General features: G+C 38.9%; 1 protein-coding gene and 2 long non-coding RNA genes across 3 annotated transcripts in view; all 3 read left to right on the plus strand.

Moving 5' to 3' along the window:
• The window catches only part of LOC148981407 (uncharacterized), a 315,293-nt gene extending 311,246 nt beyond the window's left edge, over positions 1-4,047 (plus strand). Inside the window, exon 3 of the long non-coding RNA XR_016168507.1 lies at positions 1,217-4,047. This is a non-coding gene — a long non-coding RNA (uncharacterized LOC148981407). The remainder of the gene's footprint in view (positions 1-1,216) is intronic.
• Positions 4,048-18,178: 14,131 nt separating this feature from the next.
• LOC120495226 (uncharacterized) lies at positions 18,179-19,269 on the plus strand. The gene is made up of 3 exons (XR_016168622.1): positions 18,179-18,243; positions 18,394-18,562; positions 18,870-19,269. It is a non-coding gene; the product is annotated as an uncharacterized LOC120495226 (long non-coding RNA).
• A 287-nt stretch (positions 19,270-19,556) lies between these two features.
• LOC148981408 (sentrin-specific protease-like) lies at positions 19,557-23,178 on the plus strand. The gene is made up of 10 exons (XM_089131684.1): positions 19,557-19,904; positions 20,156-20,197; positions 20,272-20,346; positions 20,428-20,493; positions 20,611-20,699; positions 21,129-21,234; positions 21,306-21,414; positions 21,550-21,620; positions 22,937-23,058; positions 23,154-23,178. Exons 1-10 carry the CDS (start codon positions 19,773-19,775, stop codon positions 23,176-23,178), a joined length of 837 nt encoding a protein of 278 aa, XP_088987810.1. The 5' UTR covers positions 19,557-19,772.
• Positions 23,179-24,775: the final 1,597 nt, after the last annotated feature.

Consider the following 24,775-nt stretch of genomic DNA (forward strand, 5'->3'; position numbering starts at 1 on the left):
AATCTCTGACCCATCGTCATCTTCCTTGTCTTTTCTGTCGCTCTACATAAAGTACGTCATCTGGTATCTTTGAACCAATTGGCTATGAGCTACGTACAGGCGCTTTTGATAGACATTCGTAGCACCCAATAATACGGCTCTGGGCATTCGTAAACCACGCCTCAAATATGAGAAAATGAACACGTGGTTTCCAGACCACATCTCATTCTCAATGATGGTCTGGCGTTAGCCAGGCTATTTGATATCGCAGATTCTACCTGACCTAACAAGCCTTGGCATGAATCTAAAAAGCTGTATGACCAGAGACATATTAAAACACAGATAAATTAACTTTTCGCCTTCCTAATGTCATTTGTGCTCATTCCTGTTGCATGTCCTCAATCTGGCAACTCACGAGAGCATTTGGGTCTGATGAGGTGGGGATGGGGGAAACAACTCTCTCCAATATTGTGAATTCAGTCTGCAGTTTCAGCTGAAAGTTGTCAATATTACATGATTCAACCAGGTGCGATGTGATAAGACTCCATGTTTGTCTGCATTGAAAGTGAAAATGCGACGTGGCGTGTGTATCTTAGCAAATCATAAGATATTTGATCTTTAATGTACTGTTGACTGTACTGTTCTGCAGAGTAGGGTTGTTGATATAACAGTTAGATTTCAAAATGGCTACCCAATGTGATCGACACAGTTAATTGTGTCATGAAATGGCCAAAACTAAATCATGACCGTTTTGGTGCTGGAAACCTAATAATGGATAAAATGCTACAAACCTTGAGTGTTTAAATTAATTACAGTTTGCAGCTTTAAGTTCAGTGAAAGATAGTTTCAGTAAAAGTGGGAAGTGATTAAAACTTTTTCTGTTGTAACCTCTGCTCTACCTCTGTGCTGCTGGTGTGAAGCTCCAGGTTTCACTCTGACAGCGTTTTATTTTCGTTTTTTTATTTTATTATGACAGAAAGCTCTGGAACCTTCATGGCGCTGTTCACATAGGACTGGACCATCAGAACAGCTAACCTTTATATCATTCCACTGTATATACATTATATGTAAAAAGCGAAAGTGAGTAAGAGAGAGAGAGAAAGAGAGGGCGAGAGAGAGAGAATGATTTTTGCTGCATCACTTGCTGCACGGATAACAACAGGTAATCCAGATAACTTCAAGAGTAGGATAATCACTCAGCCTCAGTTTGTTAATCCTTTCACTCTTCCTTTTTTAGGTATGGAAACTGGATCAAATCGTGATCATAGGATCTCATGAGAGAACAGGATCTCAGGAATCGAACGGGAGATCTGGAGATAGCAGAATAATACCACAAAAGGTTAGTTAAGGAGACAGAATTCTCAGGCTGTTCAGAGATAACAGGGTTTTCGGGATACGAGAAGAACGGTCAGTTCCTGTTGGAGGCCTGACAAAGACTGAAATCAAAGTGAGAGTTATTGTGAGCTGGTTGATTTGGTAACTGACGATGAACAGGTGTGGGTTTAATATTCTGGAGAGAGTGATCTTTGAGTGGTGGACTGAAAGGAGTTTGATTGATCCCTGACAGTTATCAATAGATTATTCGATTTTTGATGCTGTGAGTCTATTTTATAAAACCTTGCCAGCCTTATGTAGTAACCATTTTATAAAAGCAATAAGCCCAGTGAAGCCGTGGATTAAAGAGACTGTAAACCATTGCTACTTGAGGCTTAATTGCTTTAATTAAAATCATGTTATGTATGTAAATGTAACACTGCAATAAGACAATATGTGATGCCATAATCATATAATGAACAAATAATAAAAATAAATAAAAATGTAAAAAAGAGCAGTGAGCAATAAAGAGAGATAAACCAGATACTGAAGAAGAGAAAAGGGAAAAGACAAAAGAAAAGGAGAAAAAAGATGCCATCACCTCCAGCAAGATCTGCTGCACTGCTTCAATTAGAATTTATTTTCCTTACCAGCAGTCTGGTGATTTGACTCCATCTCAGCACTTCATTTTAAAACAAAGACACAGTCAGTCACTTTTACAGCCAATTACATTTGTTATATTGGATATTTACTGCCAATTCAGGATTACATACATCACATTTACAGCGTTTGCTAATGTTTTGACTTTTAGCTGAGCGCAGTTGACCATTAGCAAACTGTTTTCAGAGCCCATGTCAGTCTGTCAAAGCTGAAAGGTTATTACCATCCGTCATATCTAGACAACTTAAGGATAATAATTCAAATAGAAAAAAAAACAACAGACCACAAACATCATTTAATATGTGACACACAAGAGGTGAAAAGAAAGGCAACAGTGTGTGTGTGTGTGAGAGAGAGAGAGAATTAGAAAGCATCTCTCGTTGCATTTTAATAATTCAATGTGAAGGTGCACAAGTGGAACACTAGTTTTGCTGTTATGGAATGGACTAAATTTCAGCCTAAATGGTGGCCTCCTCTTAGCCGAACAACAACAGACTAAAATGTGCACTCAGCGAATTGAAGATCAGCCCACGTATGACAGATTTCAGCTCTTAGAGAGGAAAGCTGCTGGTCTCATTTAAGCAAAGTTCTTTTTAAAGCAAGTCTGTTCACTTGGCAGCCATCTTGGGAACAACCTCAGCCCACTACAGTCAGGGAAGTGCGATACAACTTATGTTTACTTCAAAGATAAAATACCAAAATCCCTTGTTTTCACTGCCAAATTACCAATAATATCTGTCAAAAACAACAAAATGGATTGTTCTGATTTGCTTTAGATCACATCCAATCTGCAGCTGTTTTAATCGCCTGTAAATTCTCACATTAATAGTTCAGCCCATCTTCTCCCTATTTGTGTTTTCCTAAAGAAAAGCAATAATAGTAATACAAGCACAGATGAGCTCAGAACGTCACTGGTTCTTCTTTAATAATAACCTATTATATTAAAACCCATGATCTTTTCAAGTCATATGAAGAGAGCAATACTTTTATTGATCCCAGAAGGGAACTTCAGCAGTAATATCAAGTGCACAAAATACACACACAGTGCAATCAAGAAAGAACAATGAATTTAACAGCATTACAGATGAAACACACAAAACACAAATGCATTATCTGGCAACGCTATCTGCATGTGAATGGGAGAAATGCTTGAGCGCACTTTATGAAAAGCTAATGTAGATAATGAGCTGTTAAACAAGTAATAAATGTTCTGGAGGAGTAAGTTCATCTAATCCTGTCAATCAAAATACAAGGGGATGTAATGGCTTCTTACCTTACTCATTGGACAATCCTTCCAGCATTCATCAACAGCTCATCTTTATTTACTTTGATTTCTTAAGGTTAAAATATTGGTTTTCTGCTTGTTGTTCTCCCTTTTGAATCACATGACAAAAAGTTGTGAAATTTGGCACAATGATTGAGGGGCATATGTTTATAATGGTAACTCTAGATAAACCAACATTTGTTTTTGTTTGTTTTTTTATATATAGATATATGTAGCAAATTATAATCATTTCAATAACCCAATATATTTTTAGATGCTTTGTTAAATATTTTAAATTTGTTTCGTTTGTGTTTAGACCTTTTATTTATCAGGCATCACAGACATATCAGACAAGATGGTAAGTTCAGTGGTTTTACTGTGCAATAAGGATTGCAGTCAGATATAACAGGTGAGAAACCAATGACAGAAACATAAAGGAAGCTTAGCTGTGGTTAATGTCCTTTTCTCTTTCTCTCTCTTGCAGGTGACTTGACAGTGGTTCGGTGCAGATGGACAGGTCTTGACAGAAGGAATGCAGGTAAGTAACAGGTAGGTGATCAGGGAGTCTTTGAGCCATGGAATGACGAGACAAGTAACTAAAGTGAGAGTGAATGTTTTATAGTCCATGCGGGTGATGGGACACAGGTAACGGTGACTAGCAATCAAGGGATAATGAACCGGGAAGTGTCTGATTGGGTGAAAGGGAATGAGTGGGCGGTGATGATGATCGTGGTAGAGATGTAATCCTAACAGTACCCAGTACCCCCCTCCCGCGGCGGCTCTCGGTGCCTGAGAAGGGTGCTGCCGGCGGCGAGGTTGACCACGACCCCTGGGAGCAGGATGGCCCAGATGATCACTGTGGAACGGGGTGAGTAGGAGTAGAGTAGAGTACGATCCAAGATGTCTTCTCGTAGGACCCACGAACGTTCCTCTGGCCCGTAATCCTCCCAGTCCACCAGGTACTTCCAGCCGAGGACCTCGCCACCGGGAATCCAAGATGGTGCACACTCGGTAAACCGGTTCTTCGGTAAACCGGTACGGGAGGAGGAGGTATGTCAGTGGAAGGGTTAGTTGAGTTCTGCCGCAGGGAGTTTTGACCATATTCTGCCCATGGGAGGTAACAGCTCCAGCTGTCCTGGTACTGATGGCAGTACGTCTGCAGGTAATGTCCAATTTCCTGAATCTTCCATTCAGTCTGGCCATTTGTCTGCGGGTGGTAACTAGAGGAGAGGCTGATGGTGACCCCGCGGAGTTTGAAGAAGCCTTGCCATACTCTCGAGATGAACTGGGGTCCCCGGTCCAAGTCGATGTTCTCTGGAAGACCAAAGTTCCAGAATATGTTGTGAAATAGGGCTTCAGCTGCTTCTAAAGCTGTGGAAAGACCAGGTAAGGGGATCAGCTTGCAACCTGTTGAGAACTGTTCCACGACAATGAATACGCAGGTAAAGCCTTCTGAATTGGGTAGATCAGTCATGAAATCGATTCCGATGTGTGACCATGGTCGTCTGGGAAGAGGTAACGGTACAAGCTTGCCTTCAGGGAGTCTCTTTGGGGTGTTGATGATGGCACAGACTAAACACCCGCAGACGAACCTGGAGACATCTCAGGATATGGACGGCCACCAGTACCGTTGACTGAGAATTGAGAGGGTACGCTTGCTACCCGGATGTCCAGAGTCCGGAACTGTGTGAGCTGAGTCCAGAAGATACGGGGATTAGCTCTGGATGGAGATCTTCAATGGAGGAATGATGGAGTACTTCCGGGACGATATGATACCATGAAGTAGAATTGTGTGAAAAACAGAGCCCAGCAGGCTTGTCTAGGGTTCAGTCTCTTAGCCTCCCTTAGGTACTCCAGGTAATGATGATTGGTTATCACTGTGAATTGATGGTTAGCTCCCTCCAGCCAGTGCCTCCACTTCTCGAGGGCCAGTTTGATGGCCAACACCCTGCCACTGAGAATACTGCTCCCACTCCAGTGGAAGAGGCATCCACCTCTACTACGAATAGAAGGTCCGAGTTGGGATGGATGAGAATGGGAACAGTGATGCAGTGATGGGAGCAGTCTCCTTTAAGTGCTGGAAGGCCTGGACAGTGGCAGAGGACAAGGACAGAGACTTGGGCTGGCTTTTGAGAGCTGAGGTGAGCACTGATCAAACTGTAATTGCGGATTAATCTTCGATAGAAGTTTGCAAAACCAAGAATGCGTTGTAGTTCTTTTACGGATGTGGGTTGTGGCCAGTTCCGGATGGTTTCTACCTTCCTCTGGTCCATTTGAACGCCTCGTTGGTTGATCCCAGAAAGTTAACAGTAGAGGTGTGGAATTCGCGTTTCTCTAGTTTCAGATATAACTTGTGGTCTGTCAGTTTGACCTGGATGACATGTTGATGATGTTCAGACATGGAAGATGAATAGATGAGTATTATCAATGTAAACAATTACAAAGCGATTGAGGAATTCTCGAAGGACTTTGTTCACATACCCTTGAAAGATGGCAGGAGCATTGGACAATCCGAAAGGCATGAGCTGATACTCGTAGTGGCCTGCCGGGGTCACAAAAGCAGTTTTCCACTCGTCACCATGCCGGATTTGGATCAAGTTATATTCACTAAGGTCCAGTTTTGAGAATATGCTTGCTCCTCACAGCTGCTCCAGGGCGGCAGGGACCAGAGGAAGGGGATAACTGAATTTGACGGTCTGTGAATTGAGATGATGGTAATCGATGCACGGCCGCAAGCCTCCGTTCTTCTTGGCCACAAAAAGATACTCAAAGCGGCAGGGGAGGAAGATGGTCAGATTAACTGTTGGCTTAAAGCTTCCTCCACATACTCCTCCATGGCCTTCTGTTCGGGGATGGACAGAGGGTAAATACGACCTTTGCAAAGGGTTGCTCTGGGTAGCAAGTCGATTGCACAGTCCCATGGCCGGTGTGGTGGTAACTTGATAGACAGTTCTTTGATGAAGACGTCCTGGAACGCCCGGTACTCCATTGGGATTTTGACTTGGACCTGGACATGAGGGCTTTCCACCGAAATAGAGAAAACTGGAATTCTAGAGTCATCCGTAGTTGTCTGGGAACACTGAAATCCGGAGTGTTAACTGAATCTGGTTCTCTAATCCCGTGCTGTCATCATGCACAACCAGCAGGTGGCGCAACTTGGAATTCAATCCATGACGGAAGGCTGAGATCAGAGCGCTTTCATTCCAGCTGCTGGAGGTGGTGAGAGTACGAAACTGAAGGGCATACGAACTTAGATGAATTTCCTTGACGAAGGTTGAATAGCTGGTCATGAATGGATAGTTCGGACACTGCCTTCCCAAAAACTTCTTTGAAGTGCTGTTTGAAGGCAGCGAAAGATTTTATCACCGGCGAATCAGAATCCCACAATGGCCAAGACCACCGAAGCGCTGAACCGCCGATGAAGGATTTCATGGAGGCCACACAGGCATAGTCAGTGTGGAATTAATGCCATTAAGGCACAATATGCAAACATGACAGTCTCTGAGTAAAACCTGGAAACACCAGTAATATTTCAAATAGAAGAAAGTTGTTGAAGTATGGTGCATCTGAGAGGTATGTTCCCAGCTCGCTGTCTCTGCAAAGAATGAGAAATCAAAAGTAAGGAGGATGCATGGGCATTAAACATGCTTGAGTCAGGGATCTTCTATAAATATGTGTGTCACCCACTCCAATGGACCAATATCACCCGGAGGACCCTTGAGGAGGTAAACAAATGTGGATTTCCAGTGGCTTATTTTTCCCTCTTTCCTATGAATCCATCCATCGCTATATGACACATATGAAATAACAAACGCAGACAGCATGTTCACCCAACTCAGATGTACGTTTCAGCTTGGGAGCGACTGCCAATGAGATGAACGCGAATGCTAACAGATAGCTTTCTCCAGGTATTATAGACCTCCTCGTGAGTAATAGACCCCCCCCCCCCATCCCCCCATCCCAGAACAGAGCAAAACAGCAAACAGAAAATGTTCCCAGAATATGGCTAACCTTCTGGCATGGTTTCCCAACGTTATAAAAAAACGCTATTTTAGTAACATTATAGAATAATAGAATGTTTAGTCAAAGTTATCGGGTCTTTAATAATGTTCTCAAAACGCTAACACAAACACATTATTTATACATTGTTCATGGACCTTTTTATCTGAAACGGTTTAGTTTGTCTAATGTTTTTTAAGTCTTCCCCACCAGGATTTTTGAAAAACGTTGCCAGCCACAGCCAGTAGCCTATTTTTGATCATTTTCAGAAAAGTTTCATGGCCCCCAAAATACTTTGTTGGATGAATATCTGAATATATAATATATAAGAAAGAGCTGTGTTTTTTATTTATTTATTTATTTATTTATTTTATTTATTCTAGCTTCATGTATTCCTTTTTTATATACAATTGAATGTGGGTAAGTTTTTTAAAAAAGCAACATTTTGAGAAGAGAGAAAATCTGAGAAAATCTTGTTTTTGTCAACTACGTCTGGATCAGAACATAGATGGAGTAAATTGAGTCCGTCAACACCCCCCAAGTTGTACAGTCCTATACCTTGTCCTGGGTTGAAATTTCATTTGGTAACATGGGGTAGTTTTGATTTATATGCTGTTTAATATTGATGATCACATTTTGATTGAGGATCCGCAAGCATTGTATCACAAATGATGGAAATGTTAGTCAATGGTGGGGAAAAAGTTAAATGTTACTACTAGTTTTCAATTGTTCAAAAACATTCAGAAGTATAATGTTTACAAAATGATAAAATGGAACGTTCACATAACTATCATACAACAAACAAACAAAAAAGGTCACTTTGAATGTTTAGAGAACATTCTGAAAAATAAACATAACATTAGTTCTGGCAGGTCACTTTAATCAAGCTGGCATCAGCTGACTCTCAGCTGACCCACGTCTACCTACAGTATAGGAATACGAAGCCTATCACAACATCCATATATAAACTTTTTCAGTATTTATCAGCAGCTATTGTGTTTCTCAGGAGCTAATTACCCTCCTCCATCCCCAGCTCCTCCTCTTGTCCAGTCAGGATTTGGCCTTCTGCAGGGCTCTCAAGCGTCACACATTGAGCGTGACAGTCACTCATTTTGGTCTTTTGTCACGCACTCCCGCCACACATTGTATTTCTCATGTAGAAAAACTATTTATAATATATTTAATATGCCGCAGCGCCCAAATTCTCTCTGGCTGTGCCACTCTCACTGTGGAACCATAGACAGTATAAGAAGTGCACAGAGCCATCTCATTGGAACTCCATTGAGACAAGTGAAGCCCATTTTTAGTGATTTTTTAGGACTTCCGTTCCTGACACGCAGACTCAAACCGACTCAAACAGAGCTTGACGACGTAGATGTGACGTGAGCAACCCATCTGTCTTCTAGTGGCTGTGGCATGAGAAATCTGAATCATTCCCTTCCGAAACTTGTAGAGGCGGGGAGTGTGAGTATGAGCTGTCCATGAGCTAGGAGCAGGAGAAACTTTTGCTAGGTGTTCTGATTAATTATTTTGTCATTTTGCCTTCACGTTTCCCCAATTGCCCGCGAGCTTCTCCTTTTGTCCATACGGTAATCTCTCTACCGTGCGACAGAGAGTGCGTGGTTATGATGCAATCGTTAGCCTACTTTTACAAAAACGGCTTCTACGGGGCCATAACATATGATACAAGGTAATGGAGCATTTTATATGTTGTCGTGTTTCTTTAGAAATAAATAATGGACAAATGCAGTCTTCAAACGCCTCAGATGTAAAGTTATTCGCTGTCAAAGTGACGCCAAAATGAATGGGAGTCAATGGAAATGCTAACGCAAGTGAAGTTCTACTACACGATGGCGGCTCCCCTGAGGCTTCAACTTCCAGTTGATGGATTACCCCCTGGAACTGGTAACTGGCAGGAATTAAGCGCGCGCAGCCAATCAAAAAAAGGAAGGGCTACACAAAGGCTAGCCAATCAGAAAATAGCACTATTGTATCCGGGTAAGATTTAACGCAACAACCAATAAAAAAAAGCATTGTTCATGTGATTCTGCCACAACATCTCTTCCAAAAGTTTCGTTCACCCACAGAGGATCCGACTGGAGCTCAGATCACTTTGAGCAGAGTAAGTTATGATCTCCTGTTTTTGTGACAACAAATTTGCAAATTGTTTGACACAAACAATGACAACTTGACTGCTGTTAGAGAATCATATTTTATAATTATCCTGGCCATGGGTGCATTAATCATTAATCTGTCTTTCAAAGATGTCAGGTAAAAAGCAAACAAGCTTCATCTCTCTCTCTCTCTCTCTCTCTCTCTCTCTCTCTCTCTCTCTCTCTCTCTCTCTCTCTCTCTCTCTCTCTCTGAAATTGAATAAATACTTTGTATTTGGTTGAATTGTCAGTGCCATGTGTCAAACATTTTCTGCAAGTCTCAGCAATTAATAACAACAAAAACACTAATATTAATATTATAAATGAAACACCTCCATTCTAACCCCCCCCCCCCCCCCCTTGAGAAAACTTGAGAGCCCTGCTTCTGAGTGCCCTTTGAATCAGAATAAATTCTCGAATTATGTTGTACTTTAAAATCTTGAATTAATGAAATCTGCAATACATTCACGTTGGTTCTGTTCTGTTTACCCTAAGGGGGGTAATTGCTGTTCTCCCTGCTCTTATCCATGCTAGGCTGCACAGATGCACAAGGAGTTCATGCCCAGAACAAAACCATACCGCCAAAATTGTATGCTAATTGTCAAGTTTTTGACTATAGTGGTCCTGACAGAACAACGTTTTCATAACTCGGAACATTGGCAAAACGAACATATATTTGTTATCTTCTCCCAACACAATCTCATGGAAATTCATTACTATTTTACATTTTGGTGAATAGGTTGGTAAGTTTTATGAATTCGTATAATCTCAGTTGTAACATTTTTTTTTTTTTTTTACTCCCCAATAATGGGTATGTTCAGGGGCGGACCTTCATACACTTAAGTATTTGTACGATTAACATTGTACGAATTCTTCCTAAGTCGTCAAGTCGAAACATTCCATACGTGCTGGTTTTTCAGAGAGCACTGAAAATGATTTTGACCTACTTGTCTGCCGTGGCTGCTCTCTGATCCCTGTGTGTCTGGCCTGGCTTCAATCCACTGTACACCCATCCACTGACTTTCTCTCTTTCACTCTCCTGAGCTTCTCCATATTCGTCCTCTCACCCTATCCGCTTTGTTTGTCTTGAGAGGCGACCTAAAATGGAGGCAGGCAGGTCCTCCAGTCATCCGGTGGGGCCTGAAGGTGTAATCAGAACATTAATCTGAGTCTGTGTTGCATGCCCACATCCAAGGCTGCCAACAAAAACATCCCCACATGTCCGACCGCCACATTGGCTAATCCAGGACCTGCTTTTAACTTCCTGTCGTAGCGATCCAGGGATGGGAAAGCAGAAGCGGTGGGCCTATGAGAGTGAATGGCATGTTAAAAGAGCAGCAGGGGTTCTGGTAATCCGCATGGGGCTGTAGGGAGGTGCTGTTCTCTCTCACACATGAAAAAAGGAAAAACGGCCAGCTAATCCAGCGTAGCAAGGCTCCAGAGGAAATGGAAGCTGACGGTATTAGCGCAGCCACAAGCACCTTTGATCCTGAGCAGAGTATTCCACGCTAAATCCGTGCTTTTCTTTTTCCAAGTCACATTTGTTCAGGCAAGAACTTTTTTTTCTCTGATCTTTTTTATACTTTTAATAATCAGCACTAAATGCTTTCTGGTTTTGTGAGCAACAAAGCAAAACAAAATGTCCTTTTCCTGGATTGTTATTTAGGCTATTAAGATGCTGTGCTGCATGGTTTTCAGTACAGCAATACAATGGTATTCTTTGGCATACCTAATTATACCATGCTATATCAATACGATAATCATAGAGTAGTACGTTAAATATTAAAAAAAAAAAAATAGTTTTACCATTAATAGGACTATCCATCCATCCATCCATCCATCCATCCATATTTTTAAAAAGAAAATCACACTTTTATTCAAGCAAGCATGAGCGCGTTAAAAATATTACATTTATAATAAGGCCAGCAAATCAGCTTATTATACTGATTTCTGAAGGATCATGTGACACTAAAGACTGGAGTTATGATGTTGAAAATTCTGCTTTGATCACAGGAATAAATCATACAGACTAGTTATTTTAACCCCTTAACTGTCACCGTCCCGGTACCGGGACGCCTAACTTTACTTCACTATATTTCTATTAAATCCTAATCTAATTATGACAAATTATATATTTTTGGAAAGGTCTAAGACTTCTAATTAAATATTCGACCCCTGTTTTGTGTTAAAAATTATGTAGGAAGAGTAATTAATGAATTTATGACACGAGTGCACCTAAAAAAATCTGCATCATAACAGGAGTTTTGACCTTTGTCACAAAAAGTTGATGCACCCACTTTTAATCATTGACACTTCTGTTTTTATGCTAAAAGTTCATAATAAAACATATAATCTAGTATTTTTCAATAAAAAATAAAAAGTATAGTATAAAATTATCCTCTAAAAATGATAATATATATGTATATATTATCCTCTAAAATATAATAATATTTTTATCGCCTTTTTTTATTATATCACACATTTTAGTAGTTATCATAAATTAGGTATCATTTGAAAGCTTATAAACTCAGAATTCATCCTGTGAAAACCATTTTATAATTGAACATTGCGTTACCATAGAAACGGTACTTATTTTATGAGGCTCCTCCCCTTTTGGGCATCCTTATTTTTCATAATTTATGATCAAAACCTTTATTAATCTTGACAAAACACATATTGTCAGAAAGGTCTGAGTCTGAAGGTTCCAAATTTTGTGACAGAATTGATATTTGGACAGAAATGTATTAATTTGTTAAGGCAGAATGTACACAACTAAATTCAATGGAATTCAATGGCACCCGGTGGCTATTTTTGGTACTACGCCTAAACAAAATCTCATGGGAACTTCAATTTTTGTGATATCAACTTCAAATTTGGAACATAACTTGGTTAGATTTATGGCTTTGATTTTATAGTAATTTTAGAGTAAAAATATTTTGTAAAATATATATTTTATATAAAATAAAAAATATATAGTACAGTATATTTGATTTACTGTGAATTAAAACTCCCATAACTTTTTCATACTTTCATTTTTTGAAGTGTTTTCACTTCAGCAATAATTTGCTGAGTGTTGTCTTTAAAACAAGACCAAACTTGGGTATATATTCCAAGGCATTCTTAAATTACAACCATTTAAGTGTGAATAGAGCATTTAACCCCCATTCTCAAAAAGGGGGGGTGACAGTTAAGGGGTTAAATTGTGATAATATTTTAAAATATTGCTGTTTTTACTGTATTTTTGATCAAATAAATGGAGCCTTGTGGAATAAAATTCTTCTTTCAAAAACCTTAAAAAATCTAACCAACCCAAACTTTTTAATGGTAGTCTTACAACAAACTCAAAAAGTATAACCAGTGTGGGAATTCTTAAGTAGAAGTGTGTCAATTGGGATCCAACCTAAGGCTACAAAAAGTGTCAATATGATCCCCAAAAAGGTTTAAACTGAATGTTGTTCAATGCTTTAATCTCACTGTAACACATTAAAGTTCTGAGCGTGTTGCATGACACAGCAGCTTAGCTACAGAAACTCTGCTACGGAGTACAAAGCTTAAACATCTAGAAATATCTTCTGTATTGCCCAACGAATACTTCAGTTATGTCTGTGTGTTTTTGCATGGATATCATGTTACTTATGCATATTACTTTCCCTATCCATAATTGCACACAACTCTGATATTTACCTGAGCATATGTACACACATTCCTCAACGTTCACAGTGGGAAATGTCACCCGCTCACCCTGATCAAAGTCTCCGCCACGGTTTGGTGTTTGAAACTTCTAAACCCTTATAAATATCAGAACTGTCAGCTAAAATGTTTGCAGGAGTGCACAAGAATTAGTGAGAGACAGAGCCAAGATATATTACTTAACCCCTTCAGACCCTGTGTCCATTACAATGGACATTACACATCAGTATATAGCCTATATATATATATATATATATATAAACTCTACATTGAAGAGAAGCATGGCAGCACTTCACTTCAAACACAGAAAGCAAGCAACATTTTCTAAGGTGTATTTACATTTTGTATATATTTTTGCCAGTATTTTAGTTTGTATGTAAAATAGAAAGATTGAACTTATTAATTAAAGTTAAAAATCGACTTTAGATTTGCACGTTTTAAATCTGGATTTTTTAAAATGTGTGTCCGTTCATTAGAATGGACCGTAGGTTAAGGTTTGAAAGCCTGTTGCTGAAGTCACATTTTCAGTGATGCTGATTGAAATTTCTTTTATAAAAAAAAAATCACACTACCGATACATTTTTGAAACTTTTTCATATGCAGAAAATACAGTTCTGAAGTTCTTGAACATATAGCTGATGAAAATATCTCAGATGTTGACTTTATGTGGAGTAATGAGGAAGATGGAGATGTAAGAAAAATATCCATATTTAAAACTTTATAAAGTAAAATAACTTCCGGCCAAAAGAACATATGGATTTGACTTAAATCTAAAGCCCAACTTAAATATTAATATTTTAAATATTTTATATTAATATATATATTTTATGAATAGATGCACTTTTATGAAGGATAGATGCACTTTTATCATGGATAGATACACTTTTATGGACTTTCAAAACAGAAACAACCATTTACAGCCAATATAAAGCTCGGAAGGGCCAGGACATTTATAACTCTGATTGTTTTCGTCTGAAGAATGTCATATACACCAAGGATGGCTAGAGGCCAGGGTGATTAAATCATGGGCTAATTTAATTTTTTGGGTGAACTATGCCTTTAAAGGTATAGTTCAAACACAAATTATTTGTCATCACTTACTCACCCTCATGTTGTTCCAAACCTGTATGAGTTTCATACCATTTTTATGTTGGACACCATCCCGCCTGCAATCTATTGAATGGGGTTTCGGGTAGTATATTTGATAGACATTGTAACTAAAGTTCCTGTCATGATAAAAACTATTTTACTGCACTCAGCGGGCCCCCCGGGGTCCGTAGCACCAAGCGCCGTCCCAAAATTCCACCGTCTGCGAACCCACTATTTTTATAATGGCATAAATGCTATGTGGGATCTCAATATCTCAGCTCTGGAAGGGTCTAGAGCATTCATTTTTGCACTCAGGTCTAAGAATCAGAATCCAGAGTTTCAAGAAGATCAGAGAAACTCAAAATTTCAACCCGAAAAAAAAACAACAAAAAAAAAAACGATAGGGGTACCCCTGTCGTTTTTTTTTTTTTTTTTTTTTTTCGGGTCAAAATGCTGAGATATGGACATCCCACGTAGCATTTTTCAAGCTTGAAAACCACATGTCCAAAAACCCACTCTAAAAACTCCTGGGTTATTTATTCAACCCATTTTCTGGGTAATTTCTGTTGGGTTAAAATTATGGGTTATTATTTCAGAGAGAGTAACCATTTTCTGGGTTATATGTCTAATATTTTGATCCAATTCCTGGGTTGTTTGGGTTTCTGGGTTATTTTCCAATGAGTAACCCATGTTCTGGGTTATAGGATTGTCTCTCTCGATCTCTCTCTAATGTATTTTTTGTTGGAGGGGTATATTTTATGTTATTATTTTTTATTATATTATTATAAGTTCATACATAATATACATCAGTCTGCCAGAAATGGGCTATATGCACGCATAAGTTCCGCATTTGACGCAAGGATGCTCGTCAGTTTCCGGTTGGGGAGATTAAAGCGGAGGAAAACCGCGGGGAAAACGGGATTATGGCAGAATCTTCAAAATGTACTGTCCTCCCATCTTTGAAACAAAACTTTCATACGTTTAGATGTAACTTTACATATAGTTATGTTAATTTAATATAATTTTTAAAAGAAGCATAAACACAACGAGGAGTGTCTGTTTTATCTGTTTTTGTGATTAACGTTTCTTTAGTTTAGCCATAGAGTATAAAAATTCAATATAAATACTTGGTATTGTATTGGACTCTACGATCGGCGGAAGTAATCGAGCAAATACCGCCGTGCATAGAGCCCATTCAGAAGAAGACGGGAGAAACCATAAATATCTATATAACGGCTAGATCTTAATGCGGAGTTTCTATCGTCATCACCGGCGGCCATCTTGTCACAGGTAAGCTGATGTAAGATGAGTGGTCAGCACGAACACAAATACTCTTATCTTGTTGAAATCTTGACGGATTTACAAACGGTTTGGTTTCTTACAAATGTTATTAACGTGGCTATAATTATCTGGACGATTATTTATTTATACACTTATTATTCATAAACTATGCTGTGTCATAACTACATCTCTGACGTTTATAACAAACCAAACCGTTTGAAAATCGGTAGAAAATCGAGCAAGTTATGGTTATTTAAATAGTACAGCTGCCTGTGACAAGATGGCCGCCAGGTGCAGACGTCGACATCCATTGGCCGGCAGTGTGGACGAGATATCGAGCCTTTATATAGAACATCACAGTCAAACGTAACCATAAATGGTAGACTTAAAACCAGCTACGGCTGTACTAAGCGATTGTATATGCTCATATAAACGCCAAAAGTCAACCCAGTCTCATCCCAAGACGTCATATAACTGACAATTTGGGACGTCTTTTGACCATACGTCAATATTCGCCTTTTTAGGGCCCCCTTAAACATCGGTAGATGAGGTTATGGGATCCTAACTCTACCCCAGACCTAAACCTACCCCTAAACCTAACCCGTCACCTAACTGACGTTAAAGGTAAAGCGTCAGTTGTATGGCGGCCCGGGACCGCCATCTACCGACGTTTAAGGGGGCCCTAAAAAGGCGGATATTGACGTATGGTCAAAAAACGTCCCAAGACGTCAGTTATATGACTTTTTGGGATGAGACTGTGTTACAAAAGTTCATGGGGCACTAGTTTTAAGATAAATGCCTTTTATTCGCGATGTATTGGATAAGTACTTCATTACCCACAATCCAGAACAATCCCACAATCCAACAGTGATGCATCTGATTGGTGGAAGTCGTGTCACGTGTCTGAAACCCCGCGAAGGTACGTGAAGACTGAAGCTCGCGTAATGACGTAGCGCTAAGTTCATTGGTCGCACTTCTGAGACGCCCGCGCACTATTGGATGTGCAGTTACCACAGCTTAGCTAATGAACGAGCCAGATACTCAATGTTTTTGCATGTCGAGCTGCAAATGCGTTTGCTTCAGTATATCGAGGAAAATGAGTTTCCCTGCACATTCACTATATAAAATTCACTGGAGGAAAAAGTTCACGTGCCCGTCGTCAGATTTGGAAGTCACTCAAAAGGCTCTTCCACGGTGGCTTTCAGACGACTTCACTTAGGCGCGGTGGTTTATGGGAGGAGTAGTTCCTTTGCTCGGAAATGAAAATATGTAGGCTACACAGGCTTGTACCCTCGACTTTTTTGGGATTTTCTCTTCGTTTTTTTCACTCGAAATGATGTGTTGTATGCTTATGAGTTCAGCCGTAGCTGATTATCCTCAGACATGCTCTAATGGGCTCTATGCACGGCGGTATTTCCGGTGAAGGATTAAGGATGCTCGATAACTTCCGCCGATCGTAGAGTCGAATGCAATACCGAGAATTTATATTGAATTTTATACTCCATGGTTACAATAAAGAAACGTTAGTCACAAAAACAGACACCCCTCGTTGTGTTTATGCTTCTTTTTAAAATTATATTAAATAAACATAACTATATATCAAATTACATCTAAACGTATGTACGTTTCATTTCAAAGACGGGAAGATAGTAAATTTTGAAGACTTTGCCATAATCCCGTTTTCCTCTGTTCTCCTCCGCTTAAATCTCCACAACCGGAAATGGACGAGCATCCTTGCGTCAAATGCGGAACTTATGCGTGCATATAGCCCATACTCTTTAGATATGGATTTTACAAAATGTCAATGGGAGAAATGAATGGGAAATTTACAACAGGTGTTCTGACGGAACACCATACCCATCAGAATGGGATACCTTCGGTTAATGCGCATGCCCAGCAGTGAAATTTGTGTCACAGCGCATGCGTTAGATTAAACCATCATTTCAGCATACCAGATTACAAGCGGTAAGTGTTGGTCTTTTATATCGCATAAATTATATTTGCATTACCTTTGCATGCCTTGTATAATCACAAGAAATGTTAAGAGACGTTTTCAATACATTATTTTTTGGCAAGTGGAGTTAAAATCTCGTAACATCGTGTTAAAACGTTAAATCTGGTGTTAACGAGCTTCTAGCGTTTGGCGCCATTTCATTTGACCATAGCATCTGACCGAGATGAATACATCGACTAATGTTTTGCTTTAAAATGATTAATGCTTATTTTTTTCTAGTTTAACCATGGAAAATAAGTGGGGGGACATTTTTGATTACATTTCAAAGGGGTCATACCCTGCAGGCCTAAATAAAGGGCAGAAACAAAGCCTTAGGAAATACTCCTCGAAATTCAGGATTCAAGGTCAGTATTTACTATCAAAATACGTCTATAATACTGACAGGAATATGAACGTGTTCATATTTTGTATGATTTATTATGAGTTATGTCAATATTCCTTAAAGATGGAGAACTTTTTTGGCAGTCACAGACGAGTCATTAAGACAAAAGAGGAGGCTATGAATTTATTTAAAGAATTTCATGCCTCAGCTATTGGAGGACATACTGGAACTTTAAAAACACGTGCTGCCATGTGCTCACGGTTTTACTGGTACGGCATGACAGTGGACATTGACAAATGGGTATGTAGTTTATCTGTTCATCCATAAGCCAACATTTGTGTTTTTATTCGTCTTTATCTTCATATTAATAGCTATGTGAAACTTACTGTTTGTAATTTGAGCTCCTAATTTGAGTTACAGCTGCTCACCATCCCCAAACAAATGGGCTTGATGAGAAAACCAATGATAACATCAAACGGTAAGCATTCATAATTTTTGTGTTTATTTTCAGGGTTTTGATTATTTGGTAGCTCTTCTGATCATTATTACCAGAGTGTATTGAAAGTTTGTAGTTTCTGTCTTGAAATGCATTCATTTAGAATTAATTCTAAAAAATATATTTTTCTAGGGCACTTAAAAAGCTTGTTAATGATCAGCAGGATGACTGGGACCAGTACCTTGATGCATGTCTTTTTTCACTGAGATCCAAAATGCATACCACAACAAAATTCTCACCATTTCTTTTAATGTACGGGCGAGAAGCTAGATTTCCTTCAGAAGTGCCTGTTGAACTGCCGGTAGGTTTTCTTTCTTGAAAATGGCTTTCTGTTAGGAACAAGCATCAAGTGACCAAACATTTTAAAAGATCAGCTTAGATAATATAGCTTAAAACAGTTGGGCTGTCACTTTTTACATTCGAAACTCGATTGCACAATCGATCGGACCAACCAATACAAGTTTTGAAATAGAAAATAGGGAATCGATTTTAACAGTCTATTGCCCATGAAGCTCAGCTTTATTGAAAATATGTTTAATATTTTATTGTAGATTTAATTTGGTGTAAAAGTCTATACAATGTACAAGTCATTATCTATTTTGTTGTAGCTTTCAACAATTATACTCCCTGAAGACTGCAGTGAATTTCTCAGGAACAGTCAGAGAATGCAGGAGAGCACAAGAGAAAAGGTCAAGGAGAATATTGCACGGTCACAAAAAAAAATGACCGAGGCATTTGCAAAAAGAGTTCAGAAAAAGTACAGAAATGTGGAGTTTAAAGAGGGAGATGAAGTACTCTTACTGAACATGAGAAAGAGAAGCAGGAAAGGCAGGAGAATGGAAGCAGACTACACTGGAACCTACACAATTAAGGAGATTTCAGGAAAGACAGCGACTTTACAAACACCACAGGGTGTCTGTCTTAAAACAAAATATAATATCAGTCACCTGAAACCTTATAAAAAAAGTAGTGCCAGCTCTCGGGTCCCAGCTCAAGTCAGCTCTCAGGTCCCAGCTCAAGTCAGCTCTCAGGTCCCAGCTCAAGTCAGCTCTCAGGTCCCAGCTCAAGTCAGCTCTCAGGTCCCAGCTCAAGTCAGCTCTCAGGTTCCAGCTCAAGCCAGCTATCAGGTTCCAGCTCAAATCAGCTGTCAGGTCCAAGCCAGCTCTCGGGTCCCAGCTCAAGTCAGGTCTCAGGTCCCAGCCCCAGCCAGCTCTCAGGTGCCAGCTCAAGCCAGCTTTCAGGTCCCAGCTCAAGTCAGCTCTCAGGTCCCAGCCAGCTCTCAGGTACCAGCTCAAGCCAGCTCTCACGTCACAGTTTGGAGTAGTGCTCAAGAACAAGGTGCAATAGAAACTCATAAGTTAGTTCCGACCTGTTGGTCGCTGGTTTAGACCGGTTGGTCATCAAGTTGCATGTTTCTCCTTTGACCCGTTCCTGGTCATGGTTCCATGTGTTCTTTGTTGAATATGTAAATTGTACAGTTTTCATCTAAATATTAAGAAGACTAATTTTAAATGTTCTGTGTTGCAGTCCAAAAACTTTGGTCTTCTAAAGATACAGGACAAGTGGAAGCACTCGTTGGACCATACAAAATTTATGATACCTCTTTTAGAACACTATCGGGACATGGCTGGCTTTCAGATGAGGTGAAAGAAATCCATGTGATATACAAGTTTATTACATGGCTTGGTAAAATTCCAATGTAGAATGCGGTCTGTTATTTCTTAGTTACAGATGCTGCGACGATAATGTAGAGTGAGGCAGTTGTTCGCGAATACCACCCCTCCAGGCTGATTAAGATTTCGCTATAACAACTGTCTTGATATACATTATACCATACTTAATGTTTCAGTGCTGTATCAAATTAAATTACTAACAATTTTATTTGTTTACACAGATCATTGATGCATACCTGCACTGCATTACGAAATTAGCCAAGGTAATAAATGTAATTTCGGTGTTTTCATTCTGTTGTTAGAAATACTGGATTTTAACAGACCAATACTGTTACAGATACCTGTGCATTGTTTGAATGCTGTACTTGGGTCCTCTGTCTTTTATCGTGGCCATTTCAGAGTTGTTCAAAAGGTAATATGGTTTAATTACAGACTATGTAATCTTATACACGTTGGGGAACTATGGATTGTAAGTGCTCTCTTCTATTTTTAGATGAAGTTACCCACAGCCTCAACTTGGATTTGTCCTGTAAACGTTGGAGGTCACTGGATTTTAGTGGTACTTTTCCTGATTCTGTATTTACCACAAACTTTATTGGTATTTTTTGGTGTGTCTGTAAAATCTTTAGGGATTGTTTTAGAATTAACTAATACTTTTTTATTTTTATTTCAACAGATTGTCAAAATGGAAGAAAAATCCCTCCTCGTTATAGACCCCCTCGGTAATAAAAATGTGTACCAGAGAAAAATTCTTCGGAATTGGAGGTGATGTAAAACCAGCTCTTCCTACTGCGTTTGTAGACTTGCATATTTAAAAATGTGGTAACACTTTACAATAAGGTTCATTAGTTAACCATAGTTAACTACATTAGTTAACATGTACAATATGTGAACAATACTTCTTCAGCATTTATTAATCTTAGTTAATTTAATTCCAACATTTACTAATACGTTATTAAAATCAAAGGTTGTATTAGTTAACATTAGTTAATGGACTGTGAACTAACATGAACGCACAATGAACAGCTGTATTTGCATTAACTATAACATTAACAAAGATTAATAAACACTGTAACTAATGCATTGCTCATCATTAGTTCATGTTAGTTAATGCATTTACTAATGTTAACTAATGAACCTTATTGTAAAGTGTTACCGGAAATGTTTCTGAACAAATGACTTGTACAATAACAGAAATTTTTTGAAGACAAGAAATGTCAGTGAAGGCCCATGGACGATCCAAATTGCAAGACACAATCTGCAGCAGGACGATTCTAGTTGTGGTGTCTTAATTTTGATGGTATGGATATTATTGATAAATATAATTGGGATGAAGGTGTGTTACTTTACACCTACACTGACTCTTTGTAGTTTGCAGAGCTCATTCTCCAAGGTAGAAGTATCAACGTTGCTCAAACAGACACAGAGGAGGTCTTAGCCACAAGAGTCAAAATTGCAGCCACTCTTCTGGAATGCAAAGGTATCCATTAATTATCCATGTCTGACTTGTCCTTTGACAAGATACTATATTCAGGATAAATTGTGCTAAAGTCTTGCAGCAAATGTCTTTAAATTAACATTGCTTGCGTTGCACTATTTTTGTTTTTCATTTAAGACGGTGTGGAAGATCTCTGTGTTTCCTGCAACATGTTACACTTTGATGCTGAGGAGGATTTCACAGAGATGGTAATAAGACAGTAGGTTATATACTGACGAACTTGCAACTTTCACTATCCATTAATTTAGTTTTTTGTCTTATCTGATGTAAATGGGTTGGTTGAAGCTGGTGGATGATGGCGTCTTCAACGCCAACTCCACTATGATAAGCAAACTGCAGGGGGTCCTGATATGTTGCTTGGGCCCCGTCCACACTTCTGCATTTTCGTTTAAAAACGGAGAATTAAAACGAATACGATCTCCGTCCACACCAGCGTTTTATCTGCTGATTAGAGTTTATCTCCGTCCACATTAAAACAACTGAAAACGCGAATCACATGACCATTCACCACCGCTGTAAACAGTGGCTGACGAATCAGGGAAGGACACGTGATGACTGACACCCGTATATGACAGCCGTATATCCGTATATTTTGTGAAACAATGATGTCATGTCATGAGCTGAGCTGGTTGTCATTGACAGCGACAACAACTTCCGTGAGCCCACGCTCTTTCCTGACGTCATCAAAGTACGTCTTTTGTTATTATTTTAAACGAGTGACCCCTGGTGGCCAAAAATCGCATACTGTACGTTTAACTGGTTAATGTACGTTTTCTTCGGGAGTATATGGTTTTGGAAATTTTAGAGAAATTCTAAATGAACACATTACAATTTACCTAAACCCATTATATTTTAGTCGACTAAATCTACTATACGTTTAGTTTACAGTAGATTAATGAAATCAAAAAAGAAAAAAAAAACTAAAATTGCTATAATCTTATTGTATTTCGTCAACTAAAACTAAAACAATTCAGATGACTAAATATGACAAATTAGTTTTAAAACTAAATCAAAATTTTCAAAATTAACACTGATGTATGCAACTTCTCCATATTGTATTTTTCCTCTAAAGTTTCATTTGGAAACCACGATTATGTTTTTCGATGTTTATTGTTCAGGGGTCTCTAAGTTCCCCATATTCCCAGCATAAGTAGCTAGCTGATGTTAAAACACAACATTGTTCGGCAAACTTTCTTGTCGCCTAATGAAATGTTTTTATTTTTCACACCTGCTTGGCTTATCTTTAACTCATTCCACATTTGAAAAATAAATGAACACAAGTTGAGGGATTCTTCTGGCACTGTCCACTCTTTGTAGTATTCAGTAATCGGCAATTTGACATTCCTAACTGCTTTCACTAAAGCAGGCAAAACAGGAATCCTTGAAAAAGTAATATTACAATAGTCTTAACTGGTTATTTAACTGCTAGTGCAGCTGAATAGTCCCTAATGATTCTTCAATGCTTCTGAAGTTTTTTTTTTTTTTTTAAATTTTGTCTTTAAAGGTGCAGTGTGACATATGCTCAAGATGGACGCACAAGCAGTGTACCCCTGCAACCCTTGCCTCTGAGCATTTTAAGTGTAAAAAGTGTGTGTTAAATTTGCCCGTATTGTTGTATATAATGTTGTACGTATTGTTCAATGTGTACCAAATTTGTATTAAAAAAGAATTTTCAACCTGTCTATAAACAATGAATGTTTTTATAATGTGTTTTCTTTTAGTAAGATACACAGAAATAGGTTATGAAGGGGTATGCTGGTAAGTGTGAAAACTAACAAAAAAAAAGGATACCCCAACACTTGCTTGGGTACTGTATTTTTATTAAACCAGGGCCCATCAAGATGGCATACCCCTTTATAAACTGTATTTTTATTAAACCAGGGCGCATCAAGACGGCATACCCCTTTATAAACTGTATTTTTTTATTAAACCAGGGCCTATCAAAACAGCATACCCCTTTATAAACTGTATTTTTTTATTAAACCAGGGCCTATCAAAACAGCATACCCCTTTATAAACTGTATTTTTATTAAACCAGGGCTCACCAAGACGGCATACCCCTTTATAAACTATTTTTATTAAACAAGGGCCCATCAAGACGGCATACCCCTTTATAAACTGTATTTTTATTAAAACAGGGCCAATCGAAACAGCATACCCATTTATAAACTGTATTTTTTTTAAAACCAGGGCCTATCGAAACAGCATGCCCCTTTATAAACTGTATTTTTATTAAAACAGGGCCAATCGAAACAGCATACCCATTTATAAACTGTATTTTTATTAAACCAGGGCCTATCGAAACAGCATTCCCCTTTATAAACTGTATTTTTATTAAACCAGGGCCTATCGAAACAGCATACCCCTTTATAAACTGTATTTTTATTAAACCAGGGCCTATAGAAACAGCATACCCCTTTATAAACTCTATTTCTATTAAACCAGGGCCTATCGAAACAGCATTCCCCTTTATAAACTGTATTTTTATTAAACCAGGGCCTATCGAAACAGCATACCCCTTTATAAACTCTATTAAACCAGGGCCTATCGAAACAGCATACCCCTTTTTAAACTGTATTTTTCGTATACCAGGGCCCATCAAGACGGCATACCCCTTTATAAACTGTATTTTTATTAAACCAGGGCCAATCGAAACAGCATACCCCTTTATAAACTGTATTTTTATTAAACCAGGGCCTATTGAAACAGCATACCCCTTTATAAACTGTATTTTTATTAAACCAGGGCCTATCGAAACAGCATACCCCTTTATAAACTGTATTAAACCAGGGCCTATCGAAACAGCATAGCCTACCCCTTTATAAACTATGTTTCTTAAACCAGGGCCTATCGAAACAGCATACCCTTCACAAACACTGGTATGCTGTTTTGACAAAGTAGGCTAAATTGACAGACACCGCTATAAAACTCAACTTCCGGTATGCTATTCTGACAAAGTATGCTACATTGACAGAACACCGGCACCAGCGCTCTCTTGGGCTGTGGGCGGGACTGTGATACCCCCGTAGAAGAAGAACGCACCCCTGGGCCACGCCCCCGCCTCCCTTTGAAACAACCGTCACGTCACATCGCGGTTCGCGCTCGATTTGTTTTGGCCTGTACTCCATCGGTGCAACTTCATCGTGTATTCAAGGTAAGCGATTATTTTCAGTGTTGATGTAACGTAAACTTTTCTGTGTCCAAGATGTCCCCGCTAGTTTAGCACCATTTGCTGAAAAAATTACCATGGCTTAGTTGCTACGTTGAGACTGTGGTTGCCATTAGCGTAGCTATCGCGACAACGTCTACCTAGCTTAAAGTCTGTGTAAAGTCAAAGTAAATA

This window comes from Pimephales promelas, chromosome 5 (assembly GCF_988280905.1).
Source record: "Pimephales promelas chromosome 5, fPimPro1.hap1.1, whole genome shotgun sequence".
Classification (NCBI taxonomy): Eukaryota; Metazoa; Chordata; class Actinopteri; order Cypriniformes; family Leuciscidae; genus Pimephales; species Pimephales promelas.

Excerpts from the sequence above, each read along its gene's own strand:
- LOC148981408 (XM_089131684.1), top strand. The coding sequence starts at position 19,773 with ATGTTCTGTGTTGCAGTCCAAAAACTTTGGTCTTCTAAAGATACAGGA. Across the intron at positions 20,198-20,271 it reads GCATTACGAAATTAGCCAAG|ATACCTGTGCATTGTTTGAA; the intron begins GTAATAAATGTA and ends ATACTGTTACAG. Across the intron at positions 20,347-20,427 it reads ATTTCAGAGTTGTTCAAAAG|ATGAAGTTACCCACAGCCTC; the intron begins GTAATATGGTTT and ends TTCTATTTTTAG.